The 12,371-nt window shown below is 37.2% G+C and overlaps 1 protein-coding gene across 1 annotated transcript in view; it reads right to left on the bottom strand.

Moving 5' to 3' along the window:
• The window catches only part of MYOM1 (myomesin 1), a 166,946-nt gene that overhangs the window by 18,219 nt on the left and 136,356 nt on the right, over positions 1–12,371 (bottom strand). The window contains exons 26-29 of the mRNA XM_049770911.1: positions 7,060–7,204; positions 6,128–6,187; positions 4,978–5,045; positions 433–546 (exon numbers count right to left, since the gene is read on the bottom strand). Coding sequence (XP_049626868.1) covers positions 433–546; positions 4,978–5,045; positions 6,128–6,187; positions 7,060–7,204 — 387 coding nt within the window. The remainder of the gene's footprint in view (positions 1–432; positions 547–4,977; positions 5,046–6,127; positions 6,188–7,059; positions 7,205–12,371) is intronic.

Raw genomic sequence — 12,371 nt, forward strand, 5'->3', positions numbered from 1 at the left:
TGTCTTCATATTAAAAACTAACGTCATATATTTGGAAAGTATGCTTTTCTCTACATAAAATAGATAATCTAAACATGAGGTGAACACTATGTCTATCTCTACTTTGAGGATACAAGATATCCTCAACAAATAAAGAAGGAGCCTTCATCTATTTAAGAAAAAAAAAAGTGGCCCAAAAGCAAGAGTGGTGGAATCCAGCCAATATAAACTGCATATTTGACAAATTCATGCAAATCACAAGATGAAGCTTTTGTGTGTCTACAGTTATTTTGGGTGGTATGCTGTGAGTACATATGTGGTATGCTCTGGAGTTAAAAGAAAGGTATTATAGATTATCTGGGGGTAAAGGGAAACTGAATATGTTCTATTTCAGTAGAATGTAGGACACAGAAGGATAAAGCACTTATCATTTCACACTTAATAGTCACCTACCTCTGTTATAAGCAGGGTACATATACCATCCTTAAAGTCATGCTTTTCATCTACTGATATCTCCCTCTCATCTTTGTACCACACAATATGAGTCTCCTTCTTAATATTTGCCACCTAGAAGACAAAGCATAATTACACTTCTTGAAATATGGGAATACTGTATTTATTCAGTAGTTCTTTTTGATAGGGAAGAATAAGTCCTACCTGGCAGTTTTCAAAGGTATTCCTGAGTCTTTGCTCAGGATTCACTCCTGGCAGTGTCAGAGCTCTAACTAACATTGGCCACATGCAAAGAAATCCCCAGGACTATTCTCTCTGGCACAATAAAATAATTTTGAATGTAGCATTGATTGAAGAAAAAGCACTGAGTGTTGAGTCAGAAGACAAGGATTTTTCTTCTTTAGAGGGTGGGGTTACACCTAGAGGCACTCAGCGATTACTCCTGGCTCTGCACTCAAAAACTACTTCTGGCTGACACTGAAGACCATATAGGATGCCAAGGGTCAAACCCAGGTTGGCTGTATGCAAGGCAAATGCTTTACCCTCTGTCCTATCATTTGGTCCCTGGTGACAAGTAGTTTTAAAGAATCTACTAAAGAGCCAGAGAGATAGCACAGCAGTACGGTGTTTGCTTTGCATGCAGCCTATCCGGGACAGGTGTGGTTCAAATCCTGGCATTCCATATGGTCCCATGTGCCTGCCAGGAGAGATTTCTGAGCACAAAAGCCAGGATCAACTCTTGAGTGCTGCCAGGTGTGAACCCCCTGAAAGAATCAACTGAAAGCCATTTGAATTACTAAAGAATTTAGAATAAAATAGGAAAAAATAAATATTTTTATATTTTTCAGAAGAAAAGATGGACTTTTAAATCACATAAAGGTAGGAAGAAAAGAATAAAAACCAGTAGATACATTCATAGTAGTATACAGACTTAAATAAAAATAAAAATCCATCAGCATTGCCATATGTAACCCTACACCCCAAACAGAATGAGTGAACTCCAAGCTTAAAAGTAACTTTAGGGGCCAGAGCAATAGCACAGCGATAGGGTGTTTGCCTTCCACGTGGCTGACCCAGAATGGACCCCAGTTCAATTCCTGATGTCCCATATGGTCCCCAAGCCAGGAATGATTTCTGAGCACATAGCCAGGAGTAACCCATGAGTGTCATCGGGTGTGGCCCAAAAACCTAAGAAAAAAATTTTTAGCTAGTACCTTAACATAAGAAGGAGCACTGGTAACTGCAATGAAACAAGTACACACAAACCTTTATAATCCTACAAATTGGTTCCTGAGTTACAGAAAAGAACTGTGTTACTAGCTACATTTGGTCTGATTTAAAAAATGGCCCCACATTAGAAAACTCCATCAGGACAGAAAAGAAGTAGAAATGAACTCCACAACTTCAGGCTTACTTTGCTAGACTAACCTGTATAATAAGCCACATCTATTGTAGGGGCCCTGAAACAGGATTACTGGTTCACTACATTTAAAAAATAATCCATGCTAGTTTTGGCATTTGCCCACAGTTGGATTTTCTTTCCTAGTGCCTGTGCTATTATTTGGAAGGGGGCCAAAGAAATTGCTTATGATGTAGATTTTTGCAGAAGGGCAAGAAGGAATGAGTAAACTAGTTCCAAGTAGAGCCCAATACAGTGTCTGGTATCTGAAAGTTCACTAGCACATATCTGTTAGCTATAAGATGACATGTAAATTGTTACCTGTACCTAAATGGGTATAATAATGAAACAAAGAGCTATGATTGAACAAACTGAGCTAATAAGAGGGAGGTACTGCTATAGATATCATTGAACTAGACTTTGAAAAAGAAAGTCATTCCAGGTATTGGAGCAGAATAAATATTGGAATATTCACAACCTATTTCTAGCTCCTCTTGGTAGCTCAATATCTGGAGAAGGGAGTTGGTTCTTCTGAAAAAAGCCATCAGAATAGAACACCCAAAAGGCTAGAGTGGTAGAGGCAAGAAAGCTGCCGGGTGTGCCTCTGGGGAAAGTTTGGGTTGAGTAGGGAAGTGAAAGTGAATGAGAGAAGCAAGGATCTGAGCAGCTGTAAAGAGACAGCCAGTGAAGGTTTTATTTTGTCTATTTTTATTTGGAGGGGTTCCCACAAACGACTCAGGGATCTGAGGGTCTACTAGCCTGGCTGTGAGGGCATTGTTCAGTCTGGCAATCCGGTGTTGGCTCAAGAGAGCTCCAAGATCACCAGAATTTCACCTAGTGGTGCTCTGGGGGCCATTTCAGATCCCAGAGATGGAACTCTGGGCCTAGCACACACAAGACATTTGCTCCTGATTATTTTAATACTAAAATAATAGGGATTTTTTTTAATTAAGCATTGTAATTGCATTCAATAGCCTTCAGATACTCCACACCACAACCTGTTTATAATCATTCAAACCCAACAGCATTTCTTTCTTGCACAATCCATGAGTTAGGGTGAACTCCCTTTAACTTACAGTAAGGTCCTACTCAGGTCTTATGGGCAGGGATTGGGGAATTACATCTTATTTCTGATCACTAATGTGTGATGAAGAGCATCAGGAGAATTATATGAAAAGTGATTTTGATTTCAAAGTACATTGTTTGGAAATATTAACAAAAACATCAAAATGATATAAGTATTATAACTGCTTCTACTAAATTCTTGATGGGAAAGTTCTCAAAAACAAGCAATTTATTTCCTGCTACAGAAGGGGGGTTGGTTTTTTGTTTTTTAAAGATAAAAGGGAATTTTTGTTTTTTATAGAATTTCATATTTTGCTATATGAAGGTATAAAACAACAACAAAGAACAATAATGTATACAGCAGTGAGTACACCAGGGGAATGTTGGTATTCAAACAGCTAGATAATTTTGGGGGGTTTAGTATAAGTGCAAGAGAGATCAATAACCTTAAAAATTTTAAGGTTAGAGCAAGATCACTGCATTTTGTATAGGGCTATTACTGACTATTAGCATTTTTGATTCACAAGTGGGCACATACTGGTAAGAATGGAAAAAAGGACAATAACATGCATAATGTTAACTACACATTTTAAAAATTATGAACCATGCAGAAGTTTAGCTCAAGTAGTAGCACTAATGGTCTACATCCAATTCAAAACCACATAGCTCATTGATTACAGAGGTATGCTATTAGGACTATAAAGTACCAGCACACATTGTTGATTTTGAAAGGTTATTTGCATCTTCTATGATATCAACTTTATCTCTTTATATAACTTGTTTGTAAAGTATGTATGATGTACTGTATATTTAAAATCAGCAGAATGGTAATATTACTCTATGATTTCAGTTTTGATAGTTGTACTTTTTTAAAACAGAAAATAACCATATCAATAGTGATGAAATCTAAATAAGAAAACTGTGGTTGTGCCTTAATTATTTCATAATCATAAAATCAAAGCCTTGAACAAAGCTTTCATGTGAAACAGTAATGCAATATCAAATATAATGGCATACATATGGTGCCAAATGCTAAAAATGATATTTCTTAGCTATGTATCCTGAAAGTCTGCCAACATTTGTTTTCTTTATAGTTCAAAAACACAGCTATAGGTTTTTGTCATAGCCAGCTTAAACTTAAAACTTCACTTCTTTTTAAAGTGTGGAAGTGAAATGCTCTTCATTTTCTTTCTGTTTTATTTTATTGTAGCATTTTGACTACAACTAGTTAAAGCTAAAATGTGTTGTTTAAAAATATCTGACATCAAAGAGGGATCCGAATTTCCAAAGTTCTCTCTCTCTCTTTCTTTTTGTTACAGAAAGGAAAAAATGTACATAACTGTAGGCTCTCTTTCTCTCCAGATATTCCTAAATCCTTACCCTGCCAGCATCATTCACTCTCTATAAAAAAAAAAATAAGTCTACACTTCTTTCTTTAAGACAACAGACTGCAGAGTATAGGCTCTAAGGCAAGCACTGTCTGGGCTTAGTGTATTTAAGTGAGGATTTGTATTGCACATCTTAGAGTATTGTTCAAGAGTATTGTCCCCAGTGGCTGGGGACCCTGGAGTCACTTGTAGTCCTGTTCATCTGGGAAGTCGGGTTCTCCTTGATTCCTGCTCCGTTTTTAGACAGGGAACGTTCTGAAGACATACCAGAGGACTCGGACTTCCCAGACTGGGGTAAATATGATATGGCAATTTAGAGTCTTCAGTTACCACACAATGTTCTGGAGGAAGATGTTGGTAATGGGGGAGACTGTAAACTTTATATTGGAAATCGTAATTAAAAACCTATTCCTCAGACTTAATTCTGTTTAGTAATAGTAAAATTAATAATAGTAATGCTTGGCTGACAAAAAAATTAAGAGTCCCTAATAACTAAAAAATAGAAAATGAAGAAAAACAATCATTTTGCCTTCTCATATTGTTTGTTTTAAACTACTCTTATAGTCAATAATCATAGTATCATTCAAGAGTAAAAGGATATCACTTTAAATTATTATTCAATAGTAGATAAAAATGATATTCTCTCCTATATTTTATCTTTGTATATTATATTAAAATCGTATCTAGTCTTACCTTGCATTTCAATAACACATTACATTCACCAGTCACTTCCCAGCTCAAATACTCAGCAAAATGTGGACCTATAAAATTGTAATGATATCAGTCATAATTATTAATTACATATGTAAAAAACCTTGTTATTTAATTCTGAGCTGCTTAAATTTTGAAGTCGATTAAAATTTTATCTTTTCAATATTTTATTCATTCATTCATTCATTCATTCATTCATTCATTCATTCATGTATTTATGTTTTAAGGTCACACCTGCTGCTACTCAGGAGTTATTCCTGGCTCTTTGCTCAGAAATTACTCCTGTCAGGCTTTGGGGACCATAAGTGATGCCAGGGATAAAATCAGGCTCAGCTGTGTGTAAGGCAAATGCCCTACCAGCTGTGCTATTACTCTAGTCCCATTTTTTCAATATTTTTTTAAAAGAATACACATAGTTTGGGGCCAGATATATAGCATGGAGGTGGGGCATTTGCCTTGCATGCAGAAGGTCGATGATTCAAATCCCGGCATCCCATATGGTCCCCCGAGCCTGCCAGGAGCGATTTCTGAGCATAGAGCCAGGAGTAATCCCTGAGCGCTGCAGGGTGTGACCCAAAACCAAAACCCAAAACCAAAATCAAAAACAAAAACAATAATACATATAGTACTTTAAAATACTTTTTTACATCAGGTATTATGGGTATAAATGTTAATATACATTTTAATTTTCTTTGGAGATAAGCGTAAAGTATTTTGTTTAAGAAATTGATGGTAGGGGGCCGGGAAGGTGGCGCTAGAGGTAAGGTGTCTGCCTTGCAAGCGCTAGCGTAGGATGGACCGCGTTCGATCCCCCGGCATCCCATATGGTCCCCCCAAGCCAGGGGCGATTTCTGAGTGCATAGCCAGGAGTAACCCCTGAGCATCAAACAGGTGTGGCCCAAAAACCAAAAAAAAAAAAAAAAAAAAAAAAGAAAAAGTAGAGTGTTTGCCTTGCATGCAGAAGGACAGTAGTTCGAATCCCAGCATCCCATATGGTCCCCCGTGCCTGCCATTAGATTTCTGAATATAAAGCCAGGAGTAACCCCTGAGCGCTGCCAGGTGTAACCCACTACCCCCCCCAAAAAAAAAAAAGAAATGGAAAACTTTCTCTTTACTCATTAACTACATTTACCTTGTTTCCTGATCCATTCTTGCCTCTGGAATTCAGCTTCTTTCTGGAGTTGTTTATAAACTAAAAATTTAAAAATAAGGATGTATAAAGTTGAGTTGAGTAGTATAAATATCCCTGCCTTTCAGTATGCTAAAATATTTATATTACTTTTCTCACTTTCAGCCTTTATAGATATAAAAATTAAATAACTTGCTAATGCAAGATATTAGGGAATAGTGAAATCATTGTGGAGTTGGAAAGAGGTGGCAAGTCCTCTCATTGTTTTGTTAATGACACATTTTAAATCTTGATGGTTTCCATTTTGGTTTACAGAAATTGAAATACTGTAATCTATTTATAATATATGATTGTTAGTTTGGCATATGCTACTTTTGTACATTTTTCTGTTTGTTTGTTTCTTGTATCGGTTTTTTGACCACACCCGACACTGCTCAGGGTTTACTCCTGGCTCTGTGCTCAGAAATTGCTCCTTGGCTGGAGGACCATATGGAGTGCTGGGGATCGAACCTGAGTCAGTCCTGGGTCAGCAGTGTGCAAGGCAAATTCCCTACCACTGTGCTACCACTCCGGCCCCATTTTGTAAATTTTTCTTTTAGTTTAAGTATTAACAGTAAGAACTCATAGTAAGAACTGGATGGTTTGCTTTGATGCCTACCTACATGGTGTTTTGCAATTTGCAGTAAAAAAATTTTAATAAGGTACTTCTTTATTTATGAGATAATTTAAGTAGAATCTTAATTGTGGTCCAGGGATAGAGTTGGTGTTCTTTAATATTAACATTCATTTCTGTGACATTAGTATTACAAAAGTGTTGACTGAAAACTGTACTTCAAACATCCTAATCCAATCAAGAAATAGTTCTTAACATTTTTATCACAAAACATTGAAGGGAGTAGTAAAGGCTTCTGGTTAATGTTCCAAAGAAACATTACCATCTCCAATGAGAACCAGAGTTGAATGGCCAGTTGCTTTTCCATCTTGAATCTGGAAAGTATATGTTCCCTCATCCTCATCCTGGAGCTTTTCCATAAACATTTCAATTATTCCAGTGTTTCGATCAATGTGCATCTTATATTTCTTCAATGTGAAAAGAAAAATAGAGAAGTTAGTAATACAGCTATTTTACTTTGATGAGTTTATGCCTGATAACATAAAAACAAACCCCTATAAAAGAATGGCTTTAATAAAATTCTTGTTAAAATTCGTTTAAAAAAGCAGTCTTCAATATCCCTATACACAGGAAAAGTGAAAGATTAGGTGGTATATATTAATTTGGTCAGAAATGATTACTAAAAAGTCTTACATTTAGTTAAAAATGCATACATCTTGATAATTATCACAAAATGTTGCTGAAAACTTGTTTTAGATTCCCATTTTACCTTCCAGATTATATTATTTTTAATTAGTAGAATAACAAAAACAGGCAGCATGAAAGAAGTATTTGTATAAGTCACTGCTATATCCCTAATACCACCTACATGCAAGATGATACAGTGATCAATAAATATCTGCTCAGTTAACATGTAAATAATATTTCAGGGGCCAAGGATATAGCTCTGGTGGCAGTGCACAAACCATATGCATGAGGCCCTAGATTCAGTTATTAACACCATATGACCCTCATTAACACCAAATGTGGCCCTGGTGGCTCCCAAGAACCATCCAGTTGCCATTTCCCTAAAAAATATGCTTCCAAATCATTTGAAGTCAATGATTTATTGCTAAAAAACTGAAATTGCTCTTTTAGAACTAAAAATGTCCTATTGTGCTTATCTTATTTTGCTTCAGCTATATTTTACTTTTCAGTGTAAAGATAAATCTCAGTTTCTGAGCATACAAACAGAAGTTCCATAATGGGATCATTTGAATTGATAACGTTTTCCTGCAAAATAGAATAAAGGTTCTGCTTTGGGATCAGTTTTGTGGTACAACTCATGTCCCAGAACTTGCCTTGTAGGAAGATAAGATCCTATAGAGATCACATTTACATTTATTTATTTATTTATTTATTTTGGGTCATACCCGGTGACACTCAGGGTTTACTCTGGCTAGGCACTCAGAAATCACTTTTGGCTTGGGCCACCATATGGGTCGCTGGGGGATCGAACCGTGGTCCATTCTAGGTTAGCCACGTGCAAGGCAAATGCTTGTGCCACTGCTCCAGCCCCATTTACATTTCTATTTTATTTTTCCTTAGTTTAGCTTGTTGCCCAAACCTTTTACTTCTAAGAATAGACTCATCTCCATCCATGCCTACCGTACTACTTGAAGGAGAAATTGTTTCAAAAGTTCTTTTAGAAGAAAGACTTCATCATAAGCTCCATTCCTTGAGCTGTACAGACACCAAGATCTCTAGATACAGAGGTCTGATTTTACATACATGACCAAGCAGAAGTCTTCCATACACCACAAAAGCACTGAGGGGAGAGTAAATGATCATGCAACGGGCCGGGAAGGTGGCGCTACAGGTTAGGTGTCTGCCTTGCAAGCGGATGGACCGCGGTTCGATCCCCCGGTGTCCCATATGGTCCCTCCAAGCCAAGGGTGATTTCTGAGCGCATAGCCAGGAGTAACCCCTGAGCTTCAAATGGGTGTGGCCCCCCCAAAAAAAAAGATCATGCAAGGAGTCTATAGTTAATAGTTAATCCCATGACAGTATACTTCAGGGGTGGAGAAACCCTGTATCTCCAAGGGAGATTCCCTCGATAGTATCCCCAATAGTTATTGTGCCTATAAAGGAGAAAAAGAAAAAAAAACACAAAATAATCATTTTATCCTCATATATATTTATTGATTGATTATTTTTTTGATTTCTTTATTTTGGTGTAGATATTTAAGTCAATGTCTCCAATTTTATTTTATTTTATTTTATTTTATTTTATTTTATTTTATTTTATCTTTCTCTTTCTTTTTGCACTCTGGCATGGTTTTCCTTTAGGACCGAGACTATTATGTGGTGCTTGTCTTTATTGCTGTAGTGCTCACTGGGTATTTAATTTGATATTTCTTTCTGTATTGTTGTGGTGTTTCAATTACCTTTTTCATGTCCTCTCTCAAACTAAGGCTGAAAGCCTCTAGAAGGACTCTGCCCATTTTCAGCTTTATTTATTTATTTATAACATTTTTTTTTACCCCATTCTATTGCTTTTCTTTCCTTCAAACAAAACCACATAACTCAAATTATCTAGCTTGGCCTCTCAAATAGAGGAGGAAACAAGAGATGGTACTAGGACCAAACAGATATATGATCACTAATAGTAAGCTAGACAAAGAGGGGACCACCTACTCTAGCAGCCTGGGGGGTGATGGTGGGGGATATGGGTTGCAGAAAGGGAATGGGGATGGGGGGAGGACAAATTGGGTGATGGGTATTCCCCTGATTCAATGTTAATATGTACCTAAAATACTACTGTGAAAGATATGTAAGCCAATATGATCAAAATAAAAATTAAAAAAAAAGTTCTTTTTAGGGAATTTGACCTGTCAGTAACATCCTCCCAGTGAAATGCATTAGAACCAGGTGCAATGGTAATAAGCATCTCTCTAAATTCAGTATGTGTTGTGTCTATAAGTGTTTGTATACAGAAACATGTCAGTGTGCCTGGAATCAGAAAGATGTATGTCTCTGCATGCATTTATGTGTTTGCCCACGAGGGCTGTGAGGCTGAGAGTTGCCATTTGTGCTTTGTCATCTTCTCCATAGTTATATGATAAAAAAAAAAAACCAGGTTGTGGGAAACAAAATATGTTAAAAGGAAATGAGCCACAGTGGACCCAGGTGTGACTTATACCAGATCACACACAATTAGTATGTGGGCGGTATAGGAATGTACTGTGCAGTCTTCTGTTGTTTATCTTACTCCCCCCCCCCACTAATAAAGCTTGGAATGTCTTAAAATATACCTTGATGGAAAGTAAACAAATTGTTAATAATGGCCATAAATTATACTTTCTTCCCATCTTCTGATTCCCTTATATACTCATGATAGCACATGAGAACCAGAAGACCTAGTTAAGTTATTTAGGTCTATTATAAACTGGTCCAATCTTGGCTATACTGAAGAGGAGGACAAAGCTCAGATGCTGTGTGAATAGAAACATCTACATCAAAGAAAACAGTTAATATAGATATAGATGATCACTTATGTAAACGAGACACAGACACTTTAACAGAAGTGTAGAAAAAGTACCTTCAAGTCTAGAATGTTGGCATGTTCTATTTGTGTGTATATTTTGTGTGTGGTGTGCCAGGCAGGAGCTCTACCCCTGAGCCATAGCTTCAATCCTGTGGGCCTGATCTTAAAATGGATTCAGGTATCTGATTGAAGACAGAAGAAAAGGTGTGCCAGCTCCCTTCTGGTCACAAGAAAAGTGATGTTGAATTGGGTTCTGAAGATGAAGTCATAGAAAAGAATTCTGGACTTAATTTATAGGACAATATGGAAAATGGGACCACTACAAACATAAAAAGTTCAGATTTCCATATGGATGGGTCCCAAATGGCAGCAGAGGCAAATGTAAATACATATGAGGAATGTCTGGATTTTTTTTTTTAATTTGTGAAGAGAATTTAGAGAATTGCTTTAAAAATATTCTGAACAGAAAATCTCAAGATCAAGATTCATAAAGAAAAAATTCTTTAGAAACAGTGAATTTAAGGATAAAGAAAAATCTCACAGACTCGTAGAAACTCAGTAGAAGGAGCTTTAACCCTTCAGTTAAAAAAAAAAAAAAAAGGCAAACAACTTACATGCTACTGCAGAGACTCTGCTCCAAATCCTCACCACCACATATGGTCCCCTGAACACAGAACCAAAATTAGCCCCCAACTAACTTGGTTGTGGACTTTCCCCATGTTTTATTTTGTAAAGTTATAATTAAAAGATTGAGAAGTTAGATTCTGAGAAGATCTTAGACCAGGCCTTGGATGAAAGAAATACTGAAAGGCTGAGGGAGTCAGCAACTAGCTAGCTATGTCGTAACTCAGTGTAAAAATTGACCAGGCAGGGCTAGAGAGACAGTTTAGGGGTTAAGGTTCTTGTTTTGTACAATGGTAATCCTGGTTTTATTAATAGCATTGAAAAAGGTTTCTCTCTCCTTTTTAAATTTAAATACCATGGTTACAAGGTTGTTCAAAATACAGATTTTTTTTACAGATAAAGTTGTTCATGATTGAGTTACAGTCATACAATGCATAGCAACCATCACAAGTGTGCATTTCCTGCCATCAATGTCAACAGTGTCCCTCTCACCTCCCTGATGCCCTCTTCCCTCTCCTGCCTGCCTGTCTCTGGAGCAGACATTCTCTCTCTCTCTCTCTCTCTCTCTCTCTCTCTCTCTCTCTCTCTCTCTCTCTCTCATTCTCTCTCTCATTCTCTGTCTCTGTCTCTCTCTCTGTCTCTCTCTCTCTCTCTCTCTTGTTTTTGGGCTACACCCAGTGACGCTCAGGGGTTACTCCTGGCTATGTGCTCAGAAATCACTCCTGGCTTGGGGGACCATATGGGACGACAGGTGATGGATCCACAAGGCAGACGCCTTAACGTTCTGAGCCACTGAGCCAGCCCCTCTCACTCTTTCTATTTCTTTCCCTCCCTCTCTTTCTCTCCCTCTCCCTCCTCTATCTTTCCTGCAAAAGGCTTCTTGAGCACCATTAGGAGTGATCCATGAACACAGAGTCAAGAATAAGCCCTTCACCAGTGCAACATTCCCTAACAGCGTTCACCAATCTTTGTGGTGAGCTTCAAATTGTGAGCTGGTCCTTCCGGCCTTTCCAGCCTTTAACTCTATTGTTTCTGGGCCTTATTACAGTAATCCCTTTAATTTTTCTTAAAATCCATAGATGAGTGAGACTATTCAGTGTCTATCTTTCTCCCTCTGACTTATCTCACTCAGCATAATAGATTCCAGGTACATCCATGTATAGAAAAATTTCATGACTTCATCTTTCCTGATAACTGCATAATATTCCATTGTGTGTATGTACCACAGTTTCTTTAGACATTCATCTGTTGAAGGGCATCTTGGTTGTTTCCAGAGTCTATTGACTGAAACCCAACTATGAACATGTTTGCAATCATGGTGCTTTAATAAAGATTTATATATTAAAAAAAAGAATAAGCTCTGAGCACAACTAAGTATAAGTATGGCCCAATGCCCCTAACTTCCAAATTACCAACTCAGTGGCCTGCCATAATTTGTAAAAAAAAAAAAAAAGAGAAGAAGAATTCACAGGTTTATCAAAAAA

Source organism: Suncus etruscus, chromosome 3 (genome assembly GCF_024139225.1).
Source record: "Suncus etruscus isolate mSunEtr1 chromosome 3, mSunEtr1.pri.cur, whole genome shotgun sequence".
In the NCBI taxonomy this organism is placed as follows: domain Eukaryota; kingdom Metazoa; phylum Chordata; class Mammalia; order Eulipotyphla; family Soricidae; genus Suncus; species Suncus etruscus.